Source organism: Alligator mississippiensis, chromosome 1 (assembly GCF_030867095.1).
Source record: "Alligator mississippiensis isolate rAllMis1 chromosome 1, rAllMis1, whole genome shotgun sequence".
Taxonomy (NCBI): domain Eukaryota; kingdom Metazoa; phylum Chordata; order Crocodylia; family Alligatoridae; genus Alligator; species Alligator mississippiensis.
The window spans coordinates 421,412,871-421,440,348 of NC_081824.1; the positions used below are offsets into that span (position 1 = coordinate 421,412,871).

The following is a 27,478-nucleotide window of genomic DNA, read 5'->3' on the forward strand; positions in this document are numbered from 1 at the left end:
TTACAGGGAATTCTAGGATGCCAAAAAATGCTTCCAAAATGGAAAGTAAAATGGATATTTCAACATTTTGTTTTGAAAAAAGTTGAGATTTTCATTTCAACCTCTAAGTTTTTAAGGCTCCCTAAGCATCCTGCAGTATCAGAAGCCCACCAGGCAAAGAGTTGGGAACCCTGGGAGCTGTCTAAGATTTCCATACTGTTGGGAGCCTGTAAATCTTGGAAGCCCCATCTCTGGAACAGTCAGCCTGGTGGGCTGCTGAAGGAAGGGGACTCTGGAGGGCTCAGGAGCCTTTGCTTCCCAGCTATCTATCTGTCAAGATGATTGGGGAATCAAGAAGCTGGGAACAATTGTTTTAAAAAACACCAAAAAAACTGAAAAAATCCTGCAGAAAATTTGATTTTACAGAAAGTGACATTTCTACCCGAAAACCATTTCTGAAAAATAATTCCCAATCAGATCTAGGAGAGAGGTTCAGGAAGGAGAAAAATGATATGAATTTTTTTTAAAACTCAAATTCAAATGGTGTCTATATGCATCTCTCAAGTTTTTATTGAAACACAGGTCTCATCTGCAAATACTTATAACAAAGAGGAAGAAGTGAATTACATTTATGATTTTAGTAAGAAACTGATAGTCCTCAATGTGTACAGGCTGTAAATGAGTTCCAGTGTCATCTTATTACTATGATGTTCTTCCTCAAATTTGTCTCCTCCCCACAGTTTATCTCCGCTTCAGTTGTAAACTCTTTACAAGCATTTGTATTGTACCACACACAACTTGGGTACTGACTAAATATTGACATCTGGCTAAAGGCAGGGAAGGGAATGCACAAGTAAAAATGACTCAGCTTGTATGTGGACAGCTCAGTGGCGACCTTTCCTTAAAAAATAAAGAAAATGTTAAGATGCATAAGGAATGAGAGGGAGAATGATAACAGAAAGTTGCAGAAAACATACCACGACTGTACAAACTGAGTTTCACTCTACTTGGGAATAGCATCTGTAGAGAGTCAGTCATCCCCTCTCAAAAAAGATATTTCATGACTAAAAGGGTTCCAGCGATGAGTAATAAATATGGTTGATGTGAGCTAACCTGTTTTTGAGGGGATTTCTAATGCATATGAATAAGTAACATTTTCTCTGTGGTGTTAGTGTCTCTTACAAAGAAGGACATGGTAAAGTTTGACGAGGAGAAATTGAACTGACCCTGTTACTATTTTCCACAGAGAAACCTTTCTCAAAACACACTGGTTAGTGCTTTTCAACACAGCATTTGTAGATAAGTGCACATGATGATTGTTTGCACAGGGCTGCTTTCCTTCCCTCAAGAATCCCTTCCAAAAGGTGATATATGAATCTGTTGGATCAGTGATCCATCCTCATGTTGTAGGCTCCAGTTGATCATAATTCCCTACCTTGGAACTGAAGTGTGCGTCTATTCTAGGTGACTGATATGAAAGTTTTGCTAAAAGGATATACCATAACTCAAGCATGTCTCCTGGAAAAAGACAGTGACATGATTCCAGACTGTCATCTCAGCTTAAGATTCCTTTTATTTAATATATATCCTAATGCTCTGTAACTCAACAACAGGAACATGAAGGGGAGAATTTACAACATGGCACAGGACATAATGGAAGAAAGGAATTCCTCTTCTCAGGGTAGTTGACTCCTTAGCATATGTCTATAACATTTCCAGCAGCACAGCTCTCAAGCATACTTCAACCACACATTCCTACTCCATCTGCCCCAATCCTGTTTCTGAGGATGCCTTCACCTCCTCAAGTCTGCCGGAGTCAGAGATTTGAAGAGCAGTAATGGGAGGTAGCCCTCAGGGCAGCATCATTGCCTTATTTGCTGTGTTTTGAGCAAGAGCATGAGGGCACTCTTTGAGAGCACCAGTCCCAGGAGTGCTGCAGAAGCAGTATTGACCTATGCTTTTACTGACCAAACCACAAACATCATTTAGAGTTAGAGAGCAGGGATGATATGCCATTGTGCAGAATTTGTGTCAGGTCTCACCTGGAAGCAAACTGTACTGATTGAATTATAAATAGTGCAAACTGGACGTTGATGAACATACCAGTTATTGAAATAAACAGGCATTAAAAATCTTAAGAATTGTATAAATGAGGAGAATAGCTGCAACTTCAGATTGCAGAACCACTGGCCATCATCTTTGAAAACTCATGGCAATCACGAAAGGTCCCGGATGATTGGAGAAGGGCAAACATAGTGCCCATATTTAAGAAAGGGAAAAAGGAGGAACTACAGACAAGTCAGCCTCACCTCGGTCCCTAGAAAAACCATGAAGCAGATCCTCAAGGAATCCATTTCTAAGCACTTGGAGAAGAAGGTGGTGATTAGGAATAGTCAGCATGTATTCACCAAGGGCAAGTCATGCCTAATTAACCTGATTGCCTTCCATGATGAGATGACTGGCTCTGTGGATGTGGGGAGACCAGTGGATGTGGTGTACCTTGATTTTAGCAAGGTTTTTGATACAGTCTCCTACAACATTCTTGCAGGCAAGCTAAGGAAGTATGGGCTGGATGAATGGACTGGAAAGTGGATAGAAAACTGGCTGGAGCATCGGACTCAGAGAGTAGTAATCAATGGCTAGATGTCTAGTTGGCAGCCAGTATCAAGTGGAGTGCCCTGGCATCAGTTCTGGGGCAGGTTTTGTCCAATGTCTTCCTCAGTGACCTGGATGGTGGCATAGAGTGCACCCTCAGCAAGTTTGCAGATGACACCAAGCTGGGGGCAGTAGTAGTAGATATGCTGGAGGGTAGGGCTAAGATTCAGAGTGACTTAGACAGATTGGAGGATTGGGCCAAAAGGAATCTCATGAGGCTGAACAAGGACAAGTGCAGAGTCCTGCAGTTAGGAAGGAATAATCCCATGCACTGGTACAGGTTAGGGACTGACTGGCTGGGCAGCAGCTTTGCAGAAAAAGACCTGGGGGTTACAGTGGACAATAAACTGAATATGAGCCAACAGCTTGCCCTTGTTTCCAAGAAGGCTAACAGCATACTGGCCTGCATTGGTAGCTGTGTTGCCAGTAGGTCAAGGGAAGTGATTATTCCCCTCTATTCAGAACTGGTGAGGCCACATCTGGAGTACTGTGTTTAGTTTTGCCTCCCCTCCCCCCAGAAAGGATGTGGACCAATTGAGGGAGTCCAGTGGAGAGCAACAAAAATGGCAAGGGGGCTGGGGACATGACTTATGAGGACAGATTGAAGGAACTGGGTTTATTTAGTTTAGAGAAGAGAAGACAGAGGGGGGATTTAATAGCAGCCTTTAACTACCTGAATGAGGGTTCAAAAGAGGATGGAGCTAAACTGTTCTCAGTGGTGGCAGATGACAGAACAAGAAGCAATGGTCTCAAGTTACAGCAAGGGAAGTTTAGGTTAAATATTAAGAAGAATTTTCTCACTAGGAGAGTGGTAAGACACTGGGACAGGTTACCCAGAGATGTGGTAGAATCTCCATCCTTGGAGGCTTTCAATATCTGGCTAGAAAAAGCTTTGGCTGGGATGATCTAGTTGGCGGATGGTCCTGCTTTAAGCAGGGGGTTGGACTAGATGACCTCCTGAGGTCCCTTCCAACCCTAATTTTTTATGATTCTCTGATTCAGTGGCAAAAATAAAATTAAAAGAACTGTCAGTTGTGTATCTCCCGGGTAGAAACTGAGCAACAGCAGCATCAGGACGAAATTTAGCCTTCTGGTAAGTATTGCACCACTGATTGCATGGAGTCTTGTTTTCTGATTGACTGCTGTTGGGAGCAGGGGATCCCATGCCACTTTGACTGTTTGTTATGAACATCCATGTGTTTCTGATTTGTGATTTTAGAGATGTTGGCTGGTATTGTTAGACTGTTACAAGGACTGTGTACTGTTTCAGAGCATTAGTATCATACCCAGAACAATACGAGCACTTGGTATGTGTTCTATATAGCTCTATTCTACTTGAACCAGATTGTATCTATGGTCACATCTCTTCCCCATTTAGAGAGGGCGCTCTTGTAAAGAGAATCTCATTATAAAAACCCTTGTTCCCTGAAAACCTCTCACAGCTTGATGATGCAGTTGTCACCATGGAGATTTCATTTCCACAGAAAAGAATGAATTCTTTGCAGTTCTGCTTTTAAAATGTGTAAATAGCAGATACCTTCTAATGCCTTTGTCTAAATCATTGTCTTGGACCGGAAACTTGGAAAGGAAGTACATATATGTCGATGGCAAATTTAATGTTTTCATAAACAGCCTGATCTTGAGGGATGGGATATGCGTAATGAGAGCATATGAATAAAAGACTTTGAGTCAAAGACAATAGGGAGGGAAAACTTTGGTTAGATTTGAGGGAATTATTCAAACATTATTAAAACCTGTATTTCAGGTGAAGTTTAATTTTTTTTTAATTCCTTTTTTTGTTTTTGCTTTTAAGCAGCAGAACAAGATAGCTGTAAAATTTGCATTTTAGTCTTTTTAATATTGAACTTCTACAGATATGCTTTTTTTCCCTTTTTGGAGGTGTGGCTGCTATACCTAGCCATCTCCTTTTACAGTAATGCCCTGTAAAAGGGGTGAGGCAAGTATAGGGTGGTTGCTGCCTGATCCAAAGAAACTATGAAGCCATTCTGGATACATTGCTTTGCTGAATTTCCTCAGGCATAGTCCCCTCAGGGAAGTCCTTTGATCTGACTCATATACAGGGATCCTGGCATATATATCATGCCATTTCATTTTAATCATGGAAAAATGTGGATTTTGGGTTTGGGTTACTTTTAAAATTTGTTAATTGGGGATTTTTTTAAATCAGAGAAAACCAGGTTCCCTGCTCCTATATAACTAACCTGAATAAAGCACTGGAAAATATGTTGTAGAGAGCAATCCTGCACTGGCTGAAAGATGAACAAGATGACATAAAAGGTTTAATCTATTTCTGTAACTCTTCATGCATATTATCATTTTAATGCTATAGGAAAAGTCATTATGTGAATTTGGAATCATTCAGTGAAGTAGATGAGCACCACCTGACTTCCTGCTAACCACCAAAAGTAGACTGAAATAAAATGATCCAGTCCAGCTGAGGCACTTGGTTATCAAACAGAAGGCAAAGAGGGGATTAAAAGTAGAAGTGAGGGCTGGAATGAGAGGTGAAAAGTATAGAAGTAGTTTGGAAGGATCCACCAAAAATTAGATACATTATTTTCTGTTTTTCTGCATTTCACAGAAATAAATTTGAATGAGTGTTTTTAGCGATGGTGGGTACCTAAAAAGTCCAATATGGGGGTTAGGTCTATACCTAAACCCAAGAGTGGAAGAAATGATATAATTTGCCTTACTTAGGAGCAAACAAAACCCCCAAGTTAAGCTTTGTGAAAAATCTACACAAAAGGAAAATGGCTATGGATCTTGATCTTCTCATGTTCTGTTAGGGCATGGGCTCATGTGGAAAAGAAAAGCAGGCTTCATAGCCCACTAGCTGCTCCATGGTCACTTCCTGTGCTCATACATACCTTGCAGTTGATGGAGGCTAATCCAGTGTAGTTTAGCCTTCAATTAAAATAAAATTTATTTTTCATATATACATATGCATAATGAGTTTATAATTTCTTGTGCTTACTAGGATGGAACATAGGAAAACAAATACAAGTACAAAACTGCTATACTTGGCACTGCCCCCAGGAATGTTTCTCCATTTTGCATCTAATAATCATTGGCTACACTGCAGTGGAGTCAAAATCAGGAGCTAGAATGAAAGACCCCCTTTTTTTTTCTAGGACAGTTCCTATTTCAGTGGGCTATAGAGGTAGGCTCCTTCTGGCTTACACTCTTCTGTCTTCATTCAGTAGCAAGAAGATGTCCTTAACTCTGCTTAATCTATGATCTGTTGGTTAGAGTACTTGCTGAGAAGCAGAAGATGTAGATTCCAGTGCCCTCTGAGTAAATTGGGGCTTGGAGCTTGGGTTTCCCATGCCTTAGATGAGTGTGCTAACTGCTAGACTGTTTGTCCTAAAAGGCAGGAGGAGCCTCTGCCTCTGCCATCCACATCAAACAGTTGCTAATCATTGTTTTTCTGCAGCTAAGAGTTTGAGAATTTATTTGGAATTACATGCCTTCCTGACCAGATAGGATTATAGCAGAGCCTGAATGATTAGTGCCAGGTCTCTTTTGAGCATACTCAGAAGAGCAGGATGAGCTGCACAAGGGGAATAGGATCCAAAATTCATGTAAGTGGCATAAACTGCCATTTACAGGTCTGGTGTTAGCCACATACATGCTACTTACCTGCCAAGAGGAGACTTGGATTTGGGCCTTATTGTGGCACTTCTCCATCAGCCTCTCCAAACTGCTGTATTCTGAAATCTGATGGGCTTTTAGGACGTGTTTGTATTGTTCAGCACCTAGTGTATGTACTTTCATCCTTCCTATAAAATGGAAGCTTCCATGCCTAACACAACACAGAAATAATGCATTGTCTGCATTTGTGATTTGCATTCTTACAATGTTCCTTGCCTAATAGCTGATCTCTAGTGTAAAAGATTTCAAAGTTAGTTACCATCTTCTGACATTCTTCCTGATGCTTATCATGCTACTGGGTATAATGAGAAGGTACTTTTCCTTGTAACATCAAGGAGTGCTAAAAGCTTAAGAGATGGAAGAATTTATTTTTTACTATTTCACTGTGTTTAAATGACATATTTGCCTGCGCTTGTATACAAATCTGTTCCTCATTTCCCCTTCTGTGTACGTAGACCTTTTTCAGAGGAAAGGAGATTTTTTTTTCAAAAAAAAATTGACAATAAAATGAGAACCTGCTGTTATATGTAGTATGTTTTACACTTTATAAATGTTTTAATTGATTACTTGCAAAGATGATAGTGCTCTAATTGAGTTGAGCCAACATTTTTGGCCACCAATTAGGTCCTGTGCCCTCTCTGAGTGCCACTTTGATCCTCTGCTCTGCTGTCTGTTTCCTGCCCTTTGCCCCCTTCCTGATCTATTGCTCTGCTTTCTGCTCCCTGCCTACCCTCTTCCCAGTTTGCCATGGGCCATATACAGAGGCTGCCCATGCCACTTGCTGCATGTGTGGTCTAGGTTGCCCATCCCTGTTCTGACTGAAAACCATGATCAGTTAGGAACACATGTAGTCCAATGTGTCTTTTATGGAACCTTGTTCTCTGACCCATGGTTCTGAGAGCTGCATCCCCCAGAAGCATCATAGAACTAGACTGAGAGCAAGACAGGCAGTAAAGTATAGGTCTTTTTGCTTGCTCAGTGAAAGGATTGTAGAAGAGGGCTAATAACAAACACTATAGGGTATGTCTATAACACTGCCACAGAGAGCTCAGGAGCACCAAAGACTTGTACTGTTCACTCGATAGCTTGGAAGCAGCTCTGAGTTTTTGCTCCATTGCTGCACTTAATCTCTCCCAAACAAGAGAGTCTGAGGACAATATGGGGGCATGCTCTCAGGGCCTCTCTGAGGTATCTGTGTTGCCTAATTTGCAGGTGTGGACAATGTTTATTTCTCAGCAGTGCTCCCTGGCTGTCTCTGGAAGCAGTATGGATAGACCCTAAGGGTGCATCCAGACATGCAGGCATGTGCACTTGCAGCAGCTCAAATAGGAGCAGCACAAATCTGAGCTGGGGATTTTTGCCTTGGCACACGTGCCTAGGCATCCACTTTGGTATGGGATGAGTTGTCCCACTTGGGGCAAAATAACCTTGCCCAGTTCCTCCTGAATCTCCAGCCAGAGGGAGCTAGAGCCTAGGGCCAGCATCTGTGCTGGGCCCAGCAGTATAAAAAGCTGCCCTGGCAAGCAGCTCAGGGCTACTTGCCCTCAGGAGCTTCTGAGATCTATCCAGTTGGTATCTGGGGACACTACCCCTAATGCCAGCTAGAGTACTGAAGCAGCCCTAACATGGAGTGGCCCTTGCACTGTCTACGCACTGCAGCAGTCTGGCCGTGGGGGCTGTTGCCTGGCTGTGACCTGCTGCCACCTACAACAGCATCTGCCCCCTTGGACCTGTGGCCCCAAGCCTGCACCCCTGCCAGGCCCAGATGGGGTGCCCCTGCTCTGCCATCTGAGCAGCTATTGCCCAGATGTGCTCCTTGCAGTGACCCACTTTGAACTGTCAAAGCATGTCCTCTGGGCCTCAAATGACCAAGAGGTCATCTACCTCCTCTGCGCTCCAGCTGGGTCCCCAGTGCTTGCCCTGGACAGGCTCTTCTGCCCGGGTCTTGTGACTTCTCACCAGCAGAGATGCTGTTTTTCCCTGTTTATGAATTGCAAATTCTCTGATAATAAACCCAAATTCCCTCATTAAAATACCCAAAATAGTGTTTTTCTGCTATTAAAATGAAACCACTATATAGAGAGAGGGCAATGTTCCATTGATATATTTGGGCAATGTTTTATTGATAGATTTACAAGTGGAAAGCAATTTGGAGCGGGGGGTTGGGGGAGTTTGTGGGTGGGTGTAGGATTTGTGGGAGTGAGGTTTGGGCGAGGTATGTGCAGGGGTTTGGGGTTTGTGGATGGGTATATGGGTGAGGGGTTTGTGGAGATGGCTTGGGGATGTGGGGTTGTGGGTGGATTGTGGGGGGACTGTGGGTGTGTTGGGGGGCTGTGTGGGGAGAGCTGCTCAGGAGGGGTGGGTCCGCTACCCCCGCCCAGAGTGCAGCTTCCCCGCACAGCACACAGACTGCTCCCTGCCACAGGGCCCACAGCCCCTGCCCTCCCGCCTCCCCCGGGCACACCCCCCCACTGCATGACATACATGCGCCCTCACAGGGCCCACATGCACCCCCTGTGGTGCTCAGGGCCCACTGGCCAGAGGGCACCCCCCCCAATAGTGCATGGGCCAGGCCAGGTCCTTTCAGCATGTACAGAGCCCAGGTCACAGTGCTGCATCACCACCAGCTGTGCCTGCACCTGGGCCACAGCCACTCTGGCTGCTGCTGTTGGCGCCGTGGGGGACGGGTGGGGGGCAGGCGTGTGGTGGCCCCTGCTTGAGCCCCTCCACAAACCCACCCACAGACTGTACATCTCCCCTGCCACTTCCCACCCGCCCGACATCCCCCTGCCACTCCTCACAGACACAGCCCCACACCCATAACCCCACCGTCATATCCCTGCTTACCCATGACAGTGCCTGGGTCCCAGTCCTTGCTGCACTTCTGCTTGCCGCAGCATACTAAGGGTTCGAGCACGCCATGCTGGGGCAGCAGGAGCACCATAGAGACACTCTGGCCAGAAACCAGAATGTCTCTCTGGAGGACTGATTCCTGAGTTACCTTAGGGCAGGGTTAGGGACTGTGCCCTGACCCTCTTTTTTTTTCCCCTGGATTTTAGTTTGATACCTGGATCTCCAGGTACCAGATTTTGAGCACACGCTGCAAATATGCAGGCGGAGACTTTTTTTTGTTCCCGGTATGCATCTTGCGGCATCTCAAACTCCTTTGAGATGCCTCAAGAGGCACATGCGTGCTCTCCTGGACGTGCCCTAAGGGGACAATGTCAGGACCAGCTTAAGAGAAGTATGGGTTGAAGGAAATGTCAGGAACCTACAATGACAGGGTGGACTGTAGACCTCATGGGAAGCTCCTGAAACCTTGAGGATATGACTAAAACTCAGGGAGATTGACCTGATGAGCAGGAGCCCAGTGTTTCCATGCTTGCAGTGTAGGCTTCTGATGTGAGAGTTTTTTCAATAGAAAATAATTTGGGATAATAATTGCCATATTAATAAGATCCAGGGAGCAGACAGTAATAGTAGTTGTAGTAGTAATAGTAGTAGTTTGTTTACAGCTTTTGCAAACATAGTACAATAGAGTGAACAATAAATTACATATAACAATAGTTACATAATGAATTAGTTTTGCTAAAACATACAGAAAGATTCATTTACCAGTTTACACAAAATTAAAAGAATATAGTATATGACAGAGAGGAAAAAAGATAAAAAGAAGCAATCAAAACAAAACAGGGGAATTGTATTTGATTTTGGCCCTTACTCTTTGTGCATGAAATGCAGACGCACCTAAGTACTATAGGGCAGGCTTCAAATTGTTGGGGAGAAGCCAAAATTTGTTTTTTCTTCATTATCCCAGTATTTAAACATTCCATTTTCCTCTTATTTCTCCAAAGAATAAACAGGACCACAAGTAGTGACTTAAGTCATCTATCTCATTCTTCCCACAGGAACATATTCGCTCCAAAAATGGAGTTTGACATCACTAGCCCATGACTACAGATTTCATTTGAATGAATCTTAATCTACTAATGGCCTTTCATTGTTTATAGTTTTTCACCACAAACAGGTAGTTTTCTTGGCCAAACTGTATTAATCTTAAAATCATGCCTGTCTGCATGCTGGCATCTGTAATACTGAGGTCCTCAATACACATTGCATTTATTGTGTAATTAACTGGTTAATTGTGCAGTTACCTGAAGACCAGCTATACGTGCAAGGTACTTATCATGCCACAAAAAAGTTCCAACCAGCTATACATTTGGACCTCGAAAATGTGTACTAACATTATAGCTGGTTGCCATCAAGCTTTAATTTGTACATGTAGCAGGGTCTCCCATCCATCTGGGAGGCCTGTGAACTGTGGGGCTCCAAGCCTCAGGGTTATACCATACCCAGTTGGGGCTAGAGGTCCTACAACTAAGGAGAGTCTCAGCCCCAGCAGCTGCAAATGCTGAGTCCTGGCAGCACACCTCCTGGTGCCAGGACCCAGATGGGTTCTGGGAGCGGTAGAGCACAGTTCTGATGTCCCAGCTTCTGGGGTGCATGGAGCTCCCAGGTCTGGGAGATTGCAACTGCCATGGTCTTCCAGCCTTGGGGACTCCCCACAATTTATGGACTTAAAGATCACAGTTGCTGCTTGGTCTCCTATCCTTGGGACTGTGTGAAACTCCAGGGGCTGGGAGATCATGGCTGCTGCAATCTCCCAACCCCAGGGGCTTCACACACTCCCAGGGCTGGAAGATTGTGGTAGCTGCATTTCCCAACCTCAGGGTTGTGTGGAACATCCCCATGGCTGGATACCTCTCAACTTGAGGGAGCTCTCAGTTTCAGAAGCTTGCTTCTTCCCGATGCAGAGGGAGCCTGGGTTTGGGCTTCCTCTGCACTGGCAATAAGGGGTGATGGGATCTAATGTGCAATCCCACAATTGCACCTCCTGCCCTGCATGTGTGACATGGCAGAACATGCGAAAGTGTGTATTGTGCATTAGAGTCTATTTGTGCCTTTACATGAATGTGTAAAGGAGACCTTAAATTTATGTCTTGTTTTCTAAATATAACAGAAATATTGAGTCAGTGACTCAGTACATTTCCCAGGTCATTACTCTGGAGGAGAGTATACATGTTATTTAACTACCCAAACAAGGGTTTATTTGGCAAAGGAAGGAATTCTAGACTGCACTTAGATCTTTTACACCTACCAGATACCCTAATTTTAATCCCGTAGTTTACAGTTCTTCATTGCATTAAGGTGCTCACATTTAACAGTTTGGGTTCAGTGTGGGTGACTGTTTCCTGATGTCCCCACTCCCCCTTGTAGAATTAGGTAGAGATAAAAACTCCATTAAAAACATGGAACATTTAAAACATGTTTTAAATATTCCAGAATAAATTAAAAAGTAGTGGAACAAGCAAACATCCCTGCCATACCCTTATTTTAGCTGAGAAACCGTAGGGCACCATCAATCCCATAATGCACTTTAGATGCTGTATTTGAATACTAAGTGAAAATTAATTGCAAGAGAACTTAATCCATTGATGTTATTGACAGCTTTTTCTCATAATTTTGATCTGTATCTGGAGTCAAATTCTAGGGCTGCACTGATAAAAAAATTTTTTTGGCTGATACCAATGGCTAATTATTAACGAGCCATATTAGCCAATACAGATCCAGTTGCCAATATGCTGTCCGGCAGCTTGGAGAGCAGCATCTGGCCAGTAAGTCTGTGGGGGGAAGGAGCGTGAGGGAGGGAAAGGATGTGGTGGGGTCAGATTGAGGCCCCCATGGTGAGGGAGGGAATGGGGCATAGGCAAGGGCAAAGGCAGGTGCTGCTCAGCCAGGGCAGGGTGTGGGACGGAGCCATGGGCAGCTCATCTGGAGGGCATGGGGGATGGGAGGGGTGGCTCCCCATGCTGTATGCATGCCAGGGAAGGCATGTGTGGCATGTGCCCCCTGGATTTCTGTGCAGGGCAAGGGTAGGCTCCCCACTGCAGCCTCCTCCTGGCACAGGGAGCTGGGTCAAGGCTGCGCTCAGGGCAGGCAGCAGCAATGCTGGGAAGGGGAGCTGTGGGGTGGGCTACAGCCAGCCCAAAATTTGCCAAAGCCCCCTCCCCCAGCATTGCCACCTGCCCCGTCTCTGCCCACCCCAAGTGCAGCCACAGCCCACCCTCCTGCCAGAAAGGGGCCAGTGCAGCCTCCATCCCTAAGCCTGCAGCCTGCTTTCACCCTGCACACAGATCCGGGGGGCACATGCCCCCATGCATCCCCCAGGGGCTTGTGCAGCAGAGGGAGCTACTCCAGTCCCTGCCCCCCTACTCATGCCCCTGGATGAGCTGCCCATGGCTCCATCCCACACACCACCCCCACTGGGCAACTCCTTCCCTAGCCCCAGCCCCACGCCCTCCCCCACCATGAGGACCTTCATCTGCACCCCCCATGTCCCTTACCCCCCACAGACTTACCAGCCAGATGCTGCTGTCTAAGCTGCCCAGCTGCATTTCTGGCTGCACGCGTGCTCGGGCTGCACGCATGCACGTGGCATTTTTCTGTGACATTATCAGCCACATCGGCCAAAAAAAAGCCAATTGCCAATAATGTCAATTTTCCTTTTATTGGTGCCAATACAATATGGATCAATATACCGGTGCACCTCTATCAAGCTCCTTTTACAAATTGTCTTTTTACATATTTAGATGCTAAAAAGTACAATGCAGAGTGTGGTTCATGCAAGAATAGGCTTCTCTAAAACCAGCCAGCTCTTGCCCCAGTGTATTATTTTCGGAAAGCCATATCTGCAGATAGAAAAAGTAAATGCCTCCCAAATATTTTGTCAGGAATACACATAAAACTAATAGGGTGATATGACTCAATCTCTTATCACCATTTTAAAAAATTGGGACTATTATATTTTCATTCCAATGCTTTGAATAAATGCCTTCTAAAATAATTATATTAATCTTGGTCAACGTTTGGACATCATCAGTCAGTGAATTACTTGACTATTTGTGGGGAAATAAAGACAAGACCAGGGGCCCTTCCATTTCTCTATTAGGACATATATGATCTTACTTGAAATTCAGAGGTGAGTTAATGACATTCTTATAGCTTAATAGATAAACTTTATTCACCATCTGAGACTAAATTCTTAAAGTTATTTTTCAAAAACAAGACCCATTTATCTTCAAGAATATATGCAACAGGAAATAAGCTAATTTTTTTTTGGCCCTTTGGCTATCATTTGCCAAAAATGTGGGTTATCATTATTTTTCCCAGCAGCTACCACTTCCTTCCATAGCCTATTTGGTATTGGTTTTTTTTTTTCCTTTCAATTTATTTATTACAGTTTATTTTAATCTTGATTTGTTGAAAGCTAGCACAGTCATTTCTAGACATGTATTTTTCCAAGGCATCTATTAAATCACCTTTAGATTTGGAGCACTGGTCATCATACTATAGTTTGTACCACTGACTCTGCCTATACCCTATAAACATGCTCTCTCTTTTGATGGCATTTTCCAATGATTGGGCAACTGCTTCACATTGTGAAATTTTTTCTTGGGGTTCTTGTAGTTTGAGTATATGACATAAGTGACCTGTGAAAGTACCTTTGAATAGAGCAACACATTTCCTCATAACTCATCATTCCATTGAATTTTCTTTCTACTGACTTCTTATAAGTTGGGGGCTAGTTGTATAGTTTTGGAGGGAAGATTCCCCATAAGATTCTTATGGAATTTTTAGAGAGAGGGGAAAATGGTCACTTTCTACACATGGTAAAATTTCAAATGATTTATATTTATACCACATATGTGTTCTATTTATATATAATCTATCGTGCTTGCTCCTTTAATCAAAACTAATGTGAGTGCCCCAGGTACCTCTACCAGTTCATTAATTAAGCTTTCTAAAATTCACTTTTGCAGTGACTTTCAAGAGGTGCTGCCTTCCTTCATTTGGTTTCTTATGACTAGGATCTACTTAAAGTGCACCAAGATAAAGTAAAAATCTTAGTCGGCTTATGGCACCCAGCGCCATTTTTGCTGTATTTTGGTGGCAAGTGCTGCCCCCCATCCATTGATTGGTTGAGAAGGCTGCCTTTCTGCGGTCCCGCCCTTGCTGTTGGTTGGTGGAGGGGACAGGGCACACAAAAGGCAGCTCTTTTGACCAATCAGTGGTGGAGGGAAGAGTCGCCATCTTGGCTTGTGCCAGAGGCTTCCTCCCCGTCACTGTGAGGCTGGGCTGCAGCAGCGACTGGCTCCCACTGGGGAGTCTAGCATTTTATTTTTAGTAAGGTGTTTTTTTTCCTGGCAATTCCATGCACAATTGCTGAAAATGCCTTTTTTCGCAGTGTTTGCAGAAATCACTGTTTTTCACAGTTTCTGTGAAAATCTTGAAACCACGACTTGAGTATGCCCCTACTTATGACATATGATTGCTGGGATGATTCCCCATACTTCATTTATAACCTCTTCGTTATCACAGGCCAGCCAGTGTCATGCTTTGGCTGCTGGCCAAGCCCTGAGCAACTGAATCACCACCGCTGCTGCTGCCCTGGCAGGCTCCCATTACCCCAGTGAAGGCTGCTAGGAGCAGCACAGGTGCTGCCCCCAGCCTCCCCTACCCTACCTGGGGCAATTTTTCCTGCACCAACCCCATGTGCAGGGCTGTGTGCAGTGGCAAAAAGCAACGGCACAAATTTCTTTTACTGCTCTCTGGGCCAGAGGCGCAGCAGCCCAGCAGCAACTGTGGCCAGGCAGGTAGGTTAACCCTTCTCTGCTAGCTTCCCTGAGATGGACAATATGGGCAGCCACCAGTAAGTAATGCCCCAGGGGCAGGGGAAGGGAGGAGCTAGGGGGAGCCCTGGGGATGAGGGGGGCCTGGGGAAACCCTGGGGAATGGGAGGGGTCAGGGCTTCTTATCATTCAGTCCTCTAGGTCCCTGCTGGCCTGAAGTGTGGCTGCTCCAAGCTTGAGCTAGCAATAACACCCATCAACATTAGTGAGGCTCACAGTGTAACATGTAACAAGGCCCTCACAGTGGCAAGAGCTCTCTTTACCAAGACTTTAGGAATTCCTTTAGGAATTCCTTCCTGAGGGCACACTGGGTCTTTAGCACTCAGCTGATAAACAGGTGTTGACAAAAAGACCAGGTGTTGTGCAATGAAATAAGCAATACAATAAAATAAAATAAATAAAACTGAGTAATAGAAATGAAACTAAAGGTTACATAAATTATCAGCATTTAAAAACAGAACAAGTTAAACAAAGTAAACATATTTCAGACTTACACACTGGCTAATGCCTTTGAGCTGCCACCTAGAGCAGCAGCAATTTATGTAGGAGGAAGGTCCAACTCACCCAGAGGAGACAATTCCTCAGAAGTAGTCCCAAGCAAACTTCTCATTGCAGCTCCAGTGAAGTTTATTTGGAACTTCAAAGTGTTTGTAAGTAGTTGTACAAAACAGAGAAACAAAGGCAATGGTCACATCCTGACAAGAGGTCGAGAGAGTCATGCAGTTGTCTTCTCTCTCAATCCCGGGCACAAACTCTGAGAGAGACTTGTGTTTCTGTTAGGCCAGTTTAATGTCCCATGTTCTCTTTATGCTGTGCTTCTCCTTTGTTCCCTGGGTTTTGTTTGCACTTGCATTGATTTTAAAATGGCCTAGTTTTGGCTTAAACCTGTTTCTTACTAAAGAAGACAGTTTCATATTTTGCTTCAGACTCCATATAGCCTTCTATATTGGTTTAAGTGACTTTTATTATTTAAATGAAACCTGTAGTAAAGTATAGTTCCCCTTTGTGGGTGGACAAGCTCTGAATGTACAATTAATGCTTATTGTTCTACTTGGTTATATTTGATACAGAGCTCAGTGCTGTGTAAAACACAAAAGCAAAGGCTATCAGTATCCAAAAATAGCTTAAAATCTGGAAGGCAGAATCAGGAAATGAGATTCAATAGGAATAGATTAATGGGACTTCTTAAAATGAATTCTAAAACTCAGTACAGTTGTGTAGATTATACAAGGAGCTGGCCGTTTATAAGGAACTTAACTTGAGATGGCTAAGGTTTGGCCAACTTTGTTAATCAGGGGTTGGGTGTTGTAGACAAAAAACATAGAAATAGGAAGTTAAATGAAATGACAGTGGTGCATAGAAGCTGGAATTGTTAATGGAGCATAGGTTGAGGGGGAACACAGGAAAAGGTTATGTCATGTATGTAGGTTGGTGTTCAGATAGGGTTAATATGAAAATTTTGGTAGGAACAGAATTGTGAAGAACGTGAATGTAGGGACTAGGATTTTAAATGTTAAAGGTGAATCAGTGAGGAGATGCTTACAGCTGTCTGTTTCTTGATATTGAGTTGCATCTAATTCTTTCCCTTCTTGGTCATTTTGTCACATTATTCTGAACTAACCTCATTCTGCAAGCACAGTCAATAAAGCATATAGCTGTTCATCCATATTTAGGTTTCTCTTATTAGAAAGCCTTTTACCTTTTCAAAATCCTCAAGTTTTTTGTCCTGTCCCTATGAAGTATGGTCCTGGATGTAAAACCACTGATATGCCTTTGCAATCTGCTCCAAAGTCTGGAAAAATATCTTCATAGACTCATAGATTGTAAGGCCAGAATGGACCACAGAAGATCATTGGGTCCAGCCCCCTGCACCAGGCAGGAAAGACAACTGGGATTTGGTGCCCCCAGCAAGGTGACTGTCCAGTTTCCTCTTGAAGATTTCCAGGGTAGGCAATTACAACACTTCTAGAGGGAGGTTATTCCACAGCTTGGACAATCTAACTATGAAGAAAGTTTTTCTAATGTTGAGCCTATAATGGTTTTCCAGGAGTTTGTGGCCATTACTCCTGGTTTTCCCCAAAGGTACCCTGGAGAACAGTTATTCACCGAGCTCTTGATGTATTCCTGTGATGTAGCAGTAAGCTGCTACCAGGTCCCCTCTCAGCCTTCTCTTTTTCAGGCTGAAGAGTCCCAGATCCCTCAGCCTTTCCTTGCATGGCCTGCTGTGCAAGTCTGATCATATGGGTGGCCCTTCTCTGGATTCTCTCAAGCTTTACAATGTCCTTGTTAAAGTGCAGTGCCCAGAACTGAATTCAGTACTCCAGCTACTGTCTCACCAGTGCCAAGTAGAGTGGAAGAATCACTTCCTTGGGTTTGCTGTAGGTGTATTGATTGATGCATGCCAGTGTATTATTTGCCCTGCGGGCTACAGCGTTGCACTGCCAGCTTATATTCATACTGTGGTCTGTTATTACCCCCAGGTCCTTTTCGTTCATAGTGCTGATCAGTTTGGCGCTGCCAAGCCTATAGGTGTGTTGGGGGTTGTTCATCCTCAGGTGGAGCACTTTACATTTCTCAATGTTGAACTTCATCTGGTTCCAACCCACCCAGCTTGCTAACCTGTCTAGATCCACCTGTATCTATAGCCTATCTTCAAGTGTGACCACACTTCCCCATAACTTGGTGTTGTCGGTGAACTTGGCCAGTGACCTCTTCAATCCCACATTCAAATCATTGATAAAGATGTTGAAAAGCACTGGACCAAGCACTGACCCCTGTGGGACACCACTGCCCACTTCTTGCCAGGATGATGCAGATCCATTCATTATAACTCTCTGGGTCCTACCCCACACCCAGCTTTATACCCACCTAACTGTCTTGCAGTTAAGCCCACAATCCTCCAATCTTGTTGTGAAAACATCATGAGATACCAGATCAAAGGCTTTTTGGAAGTCAAGGTATACAATGTCAACCTGCTTTCTCGTGTCCGTGGCGAGTTACCTCATTGTAAAAGGAAATGAGGTTGGTGAGGCAAGACCTGCCTGCGATGAAGCCATGCTGGCTGTCATTCAGAATCTACCTTCTGCAAACCTATTGCACATAGACTCCTTAATGAATTTTTCCAGGATTTTCCCTGGGATTGAAGTTAGGCTACTTGACCTGAAATTACCTGGGTCTTCCCTCTTCCCCTTCTTGAAGATGGGCACAACATTGGCCCTCTTCCGGTCCTCAGGGACCTTTCTGGAGTGCCACGAGTTTTGGAAGAGTTTTGTCAGGGGTTGTGCGATGACTTCGGCCAGCTCCCTCAGCACTCTCAGATGGAGTTCATCCAGTCCTGCTGACATATATGTTTAATTTCCTTAATTGATCACACACCAGTTCTACGGCAATAGTAGGCAGACAGTCATTCATGCCCTGTTCATTTTGTACCCTGTCTGGCATGATTTTCCCCTTTGCCCAGTGAAATACCAAGGCAAAGTAGTCATTCAGTCATCCATCTTTGCCAGTGAATTTTTTCTTCAATGAAGTCAACCAGAAAATTGACTACCCCCCTGCTTCCCCTCCCCCCACTTTCCATGGCTAGGAAGATCTGATTCAATTGGGCTCTCTTCCAGTATTTTGTGAAGCTCATGAATAAATGCTGTTCATAGACCTCTGCTGTCTGAATGCTGCTACAAACAGTTTTTAGTTATGAAATCTAATGTCAGTGAAGTTTCTGAAAGAATTGTTCAACTGATATAGCTGCAAAGCCCTTATCTAATCTATATTTCACATTGTCTTTTATTTTTTTAAAGGCAAGTGAGATTTGAAGCTATAAAAACAGGATCAAAAGGGCCAAAAGACAAGAGTTGGGAATACTGCCAATTTTCTGCTGTATGGCTAGCAAAATAAATTAAGAGAATGGAAACATTACACCTGTTGTTAAAAACAAAGTGAACCTGGTGCAATGCAAGCTATTGCTAAAGGATATTGAAACTAGGAGAACTAAACAATATTCTAATCCTGATGTTTTACCAAGCTTTTTTTTCCCTTTTGCTCAACACTAGAAGTAAAATTTCACACTGATACTGACTTGATTGTTCAAAGATACACCTTCAGAGTGGTTTAGTGGGTACTGTTTAGGAGAGATGAAGGGGGCAGTGATAGAGAATGTGAGCTGCTTAAAGTGGAGTAATTTTTTCCCTACTCAGTTACGTCATACCGATTTCCTCAGGCTACCTTCATTGTCATTCAGATTTTGTTGAAAAAACCATGGTAAATACTGCCTACAAAACTGTTAGCCAATTTTAATGGCTGTCAAACAATATAAATGGGAACTGCAAAAGCAAATTAATTATCCAGTAACTACAGAACACCATCTTGTGCATAAACAAAAAGCACTTGCTTCATTCCACATTGATACATTGTATAATAAATGTGACAGTTACAGTGTTCTACCTTTTTTATCTCTCTCTTCTGGCAGTGTCCATAAAAGTGTTTCTTACTCATAACAGATGGTCTGAACACTGCTTTGAAATGCCTCTGGAGAAGAATCCCTGTTGATTTCATTAAATGAGAAGAGCTTTCATACAGATGTAGACTGGGAAGGATTTATTGTTTTTATAATTATTATGAGAGATCCCACATTGAGTGCATTCTTTTCCTTTTCTCTTGCAGGTGATGTGCCTTCAGGATTTCTTTGGTGATGATGACATTTTTATTGCTTGTGGACCAGAAAAGTTCCGTTACCAGGATGATTTCTTGCTAGATGAAAGTGGTAAGAAGGTGTCTTAAAATGTTCAGAATTAAAAGTGTGGGCAGCTTTCCAGGTTATGCAAAATTAGGCCAAGACTGCATCAGCTCAACCTACCCAAAAGGTTTTGATATTAAATATGCATGTCTTTTCTTAACTCCCAAAAAAATCTTTATCTAAAACCAATTTTGTAACTTTCACAGGAAATAGTGCTATGGGCCACTAAACTCCTATTTTATGTGATCTCTTTCAATTAAAATAGATTTTAATGGCTGTTTCACAAGTTTTTCTTGGTTCATACTGGTTCCAAATCAAAAAGTTGTTTAAAGCCATCTCACTTCTTCCTCTACCCACCTAGGTTCTTTAAAATCTGGATTTAAGTAACAACTCACCAACTAGCAGGAAATAGAAAGCTATTTCTATATACATAAGCTAGATAAAACTAATATATTCAGATGAACTCACCTGAGCAAATTCAATGAGGTCTGTGTGTCGTAGAGACTGACTGATATAGTAATTTCACTGAAGCAAATAGACCTTAAAGGAAAACACATGTTTCTGGTTGGAGCCTGCCTGCATTTTAATAAAGAATGTTTCCAAGTGGTGGACCATGAATAGTAACCAACCCCCCCCCCCCCCACACACACACACACGTACGTCTAACGCATGAGGAAAGTTTGTCAGTTAATTATTATTAATTTCTGATGTAGATCAGAACTTGACTAAAGGCATGTTTTTCTTTCTGTTGTCTTGATCCTTGTTCCTGTAAATCCTTCCCTCAAAAACTAGATGCATGTCTATATAGTGCCAACTTTTCTTCTGTACGCTATTTGTTATGAGTATGCAAGGTCTGACAGTACAATCCACTGGGCAAATAAAGAGAAATGTCCTGACCACCATTGTGGTTGTATGTCTGAAGATTGCTACTTTCCAAGCAAAATACATATTCAAAATGCAAAAGAGAATCCAGTTGTATGTGCCTGGTTAATCTAACAGATAGAGAGGTGTCTTGGTTTAGCAAGCAATTCCATGAACTTTTTATAGATTATGAAAAATCCTTTGTCAGTGTCTGTATTCTGTTCTTGGAGATGAGCATGAAAAAGGAGGTAGGAAAGGAAAGTGACATTCAGATTACAGAAACAAAAAATGACTTTCAAATAAAGTTTGCATTACCAAATGAATAAGCAAGCTGCATACAAGTTTTCCTTGTCCAACATTGAAGCCTCCTCTGAGATGAAATATAGCCAGATTAGAAGCACTAAGAAACACTTGCCAAGTTTAGGACAGGGCTTGAAAATGCAAGGGAAATTCAGTAAGGCATCAGGGCAGTTTTCCATGTTGGAACAGCAGTGCTAACATCACCCCGACTTACGTGAAGGGTGCCAGGTGATCTTTCATTGTGACATGTGGCTAGGATTTCAATTTTATGTCTTCTGATAGATGACGCCTGCATCTGCACAATGTCCTAGCACCATCCTGTGGCATTCAGTGCTGACTCAGAGAAAATGTTGACTATATACTTGCCAAAACTCTTTCTTATAGTACATAGATATTTCTTGGGAGTCTCATGTCAAAGTATAGGCTTGGCTTGACTCTTAGTTTGATTTGTTCACACATCCCCCTGCCTGGAAATAACCGGTGCCTTTTTGGGAACATTTACACTTAAGTCTGTATTGAATTAAAAGCAACCCTCTGGCCTTGTTAAAATTTACCAGACTGAGGTTGGTTTTGTTTTGTTTCTAATAGAGAAAATTCCAATGAATATTTACAGTTTTTGCATTGGTATTTAGTAGACAAAAGAAAACTTGATCCTAGAATAAACTTTGGGTTCTTTGCAGGGTGTGAATTTTTTTTCTGCTACTTAGCTCCACATTTTTCTAGGATTTTATAACACTGAGTTTGCCTAATTTGCCTACAGTTATGGCTGACATACCCACCCACACAATCTAGAGATCAATCTCCCTAAACCTCTCAAGCTGTTACAATTTAAAGGAGTGAGATTGAAAATATCACTGTTTTCTCAGTCTCTTTTTTTCAAAGCAGCAGTGTTTTTTAATCATTCATTAAAATTACTAGAAAATGTACAAGTTTCTCTCCTCATGTGTGAGACTTGGCAGGTCTGCCTCTGCATCCCTGGAATGCAGCTGGAAATATCACTAGAATAAGCTTTCCACTCCCCCCCCCCCCCTTTTACATTTCCAGTACTTCCTGATTTCAACCAGATTAGAAATACCATGAGAGTTTGCAGTTTTAGTCATCTGGCCAGAACGGATGTGAAGAGGTGCATGATGGCCACAAAATGAGGAAAAGTGAGAGAAGAGGGCATTTAGTCCAAATATTTTGAACTTATAGCCTATAGGTAGGCCTGCTCTTTCTTTAATCAGGTAAAAATAATGCCCTTGTCTTAAACCTTGGTGTGGACTATCACATAGATTTTCTGTGCCTAATCAGGCTAGTTTCCTAAAATATAGAGTAGAAACCACACCAACAGTAGCCTGCTTGGTTTCTCATGTACCTCCTCTGGTCAACTTTCTCTTCCAAGCCTATCACAGAGCCAGGCCTAGCACAGATCAGGACTTAGTTAATTACACACTGAGCACATCTGCATGAGATGCTGACTAATTAGCTCCACAGTAAATGTCTCAACTGTCTATGCATGTGCCCCTATTAGGGTGCAGGAAACGGTTACGGCAGCAGCACACATGTAGACACTAACCTGGCTGGCTAAAACATGAGGGTGCTCCAGTGCAGGGGCTGCTTACACTGAAGCCCCCTTGTATCTCAGCCAGACCCTCTGCAGCACATTGAGCCCAGTCGGAGCAGCTTCGGGTTGGCAGGCTGACCGCCAGGGCCCCATGCCATCCAGGGCTGCTCTGACCAGGCTTTACATGCTGCACATAAACTCCAGTGCTGATTGCTCCAGAATTAATTCCTCCTGGGCACACATTCAAAGTGCATGCCTGGGAGAAAAAGCTTTGGAGTTTATTCATGTGCACTAATTGCCCTGAGATTCACCCATCCAGTTGTTTTAACTTCTAGGTTTCAACCTCTCCCATACAAGTGTTACATACTCCTCCAGACCCAGGCCTCATTGCAAGATCACAGCCCCTTTCTTGTTTTTATCTCATGAAAAAAACTTCCCATACACCATCAGGGATGATTTGGTAGAAACCTTTAATTTTTTGTATCCTTCAAAGAGGGAAAGAAGCACTGCAAGCAGAGTACTTTGATTTCCTGTTCTTTACATTAACTTCTAGGGGAGGTTTTTCATGTAAAACACACCACTTATTTTGTCCACTACACAGTAAATAAGAGCGTCATGACTGCCAAACGTACTGGTAACAATATAACTATTTAACCTAACTTGTAGCTATCATATTCAGTTGCCATTCCACAAGTAAGAGCACAGGTAAGCCAAAGATATGGGTGGGTTGATCATAAAATGAAAATCTAATATTTAGTAACTAAGCAGTATTTTTATTAATTATTTGATATCATTTCAAACTGTAGTAGGTCTTGCTTGTAGCTACCTTTAGCTTTTATAAACAGTGACTTGTGCTGTATTATGTACCATGTATGTGGTGGGTGTCTCATATACCCCCTAATGTAAGTGTCTTTCTTAAAGAGACAGATTGACCTTGTTTGTGATATTACTTGTTTGCTGGCAACAAAATCAGCTACATCAGTTTTGACTAGGGACCTACCTAATTTGCAGGGGCTGCCCCCCAATTTCATGAGCAGAAAGTGGGCACAGGCAGCCATTTCACAGGTGGAATGTGGTAGGCCCCCCACGCCCCTGGCTGAGGGACCTCAGTGGCTGTGCCCCTCACCACTGAGCTGCTATGTCCAGGAGGAGCTTTCCAAGTTGGAGCTGTATTTTGAGGGGTAGGGATAGCCTGGTCACGGTAGGGGTGGGTAAAAGCAGCAGAGTCCTGGGGCTATGGAGAGTGACTGGGCTTTCCCAACCCAGGGGCTAGGTTAAGGGATGTGTGCAAGCATTCATTAGGTTGGGTTAACCCATTTTAGGTCTGGTTAACCCAGGGGTGGATAAAATACGACTCATGGGCTGGATCCGGCCTGCCAAGCACTTTTATGTGTCCCACAGGGCCCCCCCAACCAATGGTACCTCACCCAGTCCTTCCCCCCATGAGGGTGGGAGTGAGGCAATCACGTGTACACGCAGCCCAGAAACCATACCCTATTACCTAGCTCCCACCCTTGTGTGCAGAAGGGCCCAGCCAGCCAGCATGCAGCTTCTGTGTGGGGCTGCTGCTGCCACAGCCCCCTGGACCTGCTTGCTTTCCTGGTTTCCTGCTGGCTCTGGGCAGCAGGTAGGGAATCAGCAGGGGTGGGGCTACAGCTGGGAGGAAACCCAGAGCGTGGGGCTAGTGGCAGCACAGAGCTGGGGTGGCCAGTCTGTGGGTGTGAGGGAGAGTGGAGGATGTGGGGACCCCCCCACATGCCCCCATTGTGCACAGGCCTGGCAGGCAGTGGCAGCAGCAGCAAGCGGGGTGCTCAAGTTGGAGGCGCCTGGCGGGGCAAGGCTCCGGCCAGCACTGCACGTTTGCAGCGAGGGGTACAGCCTCCGTATGGCTGCCTGTATTGCTGGTGTTCTCTGCCAGTCATGTGCAGCCCCTGCACTTGCACAGCAGGGAGGGAAGCCCCATGTGCTGGAGCCAGGTGTCTTCCCTGCCAGGGCTGCGCAATATCAGAGAGAAACTTCAGGCTCCATAGCTAGCTGCCTTCCCTGCCTGGGGCTTCCCTCCCCTGCAGTGCAGCCTCTGCGGGGATGGCAGCCAGTTCCAGCACCTGAGGCTTCTCTCCGGTGATGCACAGCCCTGGCAGAGAAGGCACCTGGCTCCAGTATGTGGGGCTTCCCTTCCTGCTGGGCTAGTGCAGGGGCTGTTCATGAGTGGCAGGAAGTGCTGTTAATACAGGCAGCCATGCAGGGGCTGCACCCCTCTCTGTAATGTGCAGCGCTGGCCAGAGTCGCACCCTGCCGGGCACCTGCGCTCTGAGCACCCTGCCTGCTGCTGGGCCATGGAGGGAGTGGGGAGGTCCCCACACTCCACTAACCTCCTTCACACCTACACCTTGCTCCCACAACCCCCCACATATACACAACCCTCCAACATACCTTATGCCCCCACAAACAGCCTCACCTCCTCACAACCCCCCCACATACCCACACCCCACCATATACACACACGCATACCACATGCATCCATACCACACATACACGCACATACCATACGCACACATACCCCATACTCACCCCACATATCCCACAAACACCACACATACCCCCCACACCCATACCACACCACACCATGCACACACCACACATACACACCCTCCCACACAACATACAAAACTAAGAATTTATTTTTGAGTTATTACTCAATCCCCTCTATATACAGTATGAAACACAAATCATGACAAAAATATTTTTTGTAATAAAATTAAAATATGTTATAGTAGGTGTTTGATTTTTAGGGTATGATTTGTTTTGTTTTTTTCTGCTTCCAAGATGGCAACCCCCCCCCCCTCCCAAAAGGAGTATTTCCAGGGGGCAAGAGGAAGGGCTTCCAGTGGCAAAGTTCAAGTGCTAAGGGGTGGGACTTCTGGTCCCAAGATGGTGTCAAGAGGGTGGGGCAGCTGTCAAGGAGTGGGACTACCCATGCAGCCCTCAACAGCTCACCAAAAGTCATTAAGCAGCCTTCACCCAAAATAATTGCCTGCCTCTGTGTTAACCCATGGTGATCTAAAGTTAGTTCTAATTTGAAGAGAGCTAACTTTAGATGGTTGCCATTTTCGGGCAAGCTAAGCCTTGTGAATGCTTAGGGTAATCTAAATATAATGCTTGTACATACCCTTAAACTACATGTACTAAAATCTCATAGCTCAGCTCTAGGAAGTGAAGCTTTTTTGTGTAAAGAATGTGGGGGGGTGGGGAGGAAATTGGAAGTGAAGTACATGCAACATAATTTTGATTATCAAGCAAATAACAAGACAACTGCTTCAACTCTGAGCTTTGGTATTCACAATTTGGAATTAATTGTATGCCTTAGTACCCAGCTATCTTTGTCCTGCCAATGGCTACAAGCACTGATCCATTTTGGGAAAACTTTGTTAGATCCCAAACATTTGACAACTTTGCTTCAACAATATGATGTCCTTAAACAATATTATAAAACCAAAATAAAGGATAATGACAAGATGATAGCTTGTTAAAATCACAACTTCATGTTGCAAGAGAACCTGCTGTGCAAGATCTAAGGTGTTCAAGTTTGAGTTTGTACAAATTGCTCTTTGTTTAGCACTATAAGAGCATTAGTACAAAGTGTTAAGGTAGGTGCATGTTAATCTCTTTGTAAATTTATTTTCACATTTAGTAAATGTTAGTTGAGTGCTTTGAACGTAATACAGGGTTGTTAGTTGTAGCTGTGTTCATCTAAGGACATAGGCAGACAGGGTTCTTTGGATAAATGTGATACGTTTATTAGGCCAACTAAATAGTTGGAAAAATTGTTCTTTGCAAGCTTTCAGGCACAAAGACCCTTCTTCAGGCATTGGAGAGACAACTGGAGATTAATTTATTTTCTATTAATTATTTTGAATAAACATTTTTTAATTAACAAAATAAATCCTTGGAAACTTTTCAGATGTTTTGGGGCTTGGGTGGGGGGGAGGGGGTTGGGTTATATTAGTCAACATTTTGTGTCCAACAGTTTTGTTCTCTTTCTTAATAGGCCCTAGAATATTAGTATTACTCAAATAATAGGAGGACTAAGTCCCTACATGAGTCACTGTTTTCATGAAGTTTTAATACTTTAATTGTATTTATAAATGCAGAAAGCAGTGTTCTAATTTTAATGGTTAGTTCCATGGATGGACACTCTCCACACCTGAAGAAAGGTATTTGTGCTTGAAAGCTTGCAAAGAACAATTTTTCCAACTATTTAGTTGGTCTAATAAAAGATATCACATTTACCCAAAGAACCTTGTTGTCCTTGAACTTAATACATAACAGTGATAATTTTAAGTGCGAAAGAATTTGTCCTGTATTGAAGTGTCTATTAAATAGCTACCACAAAACAGGTCAAATGAAATATCTCCTTCCCCCACTCCCCAGCAAAGTATAACAAATATAGAATGGCTGAATATGAAAATTAGTTCAGATTACTTATTAACACTAGATATTCATTTTGGGGGGAAAGTGATGGAAATTACTCTTTTCTTGGAGCAGGAGGAAGATTAAGTTTGGAATCCTTGGAACTTACTTTCACCTTGATTTTTGCTGACCTACTTTAGTCTTTAGCTTTACTTCTCTATGCCAGCAGTCTTACTATACCAGTCATCTTGCCAGTGGCTGACATCGTGCCAAGAAAATCTGATTCCTAATGCACATGTCCATGTCCTCATGCATAGATGCACACTCAGTCAGAAGTATCGTGTTTATTCCTGTTAATAACTGTCAAGTTTCTGTAACCTTGATTATGTCCTGCCTGTCAGAGGGAGAAAGGGCAGATGGGAATTGTGATTGATTTTTCCTGTCTTAAGCAGCTTTTTCTCTGGACTCTGGTGGAGAACACACTGGCTGACTTTTTCTGCCCCCATCAGAAAATGACACTTTAGCAGTAGGAAAAAGATGGTGGATTCTGGGGATTCAGACATAGAACTGTACTTT

The 27,478-nt window shown here is 43.6% G+C and overlaps 1 protein-coding gene across 4 annotated transcripts in view; it reads left to right on the forward strand.

Annotated features, from left to right (window-relative positions):
- DCLK1 (doublecortin like kinase 1) overlaps positions 1–27,478 on the forward strand; it is a 408,479-nt gene that overhangs the window by 184,057 nt on the left and 196,944 nt on the right. For all 4 annotated transcript variants that reach the window (XM_059716073.1, XM_019498284.2, XM_019498283.2 and 1 more), the window contains exon 4: positions 19,713–19,812. In XM_059716073.1, the coding sequence (XP_059572056.1) occupies positions 19,713–19,812 (100 nt within the window). The remainder of the gene's footprint in view (positions 1–19,712; positions 19,813–27,478) is intronic.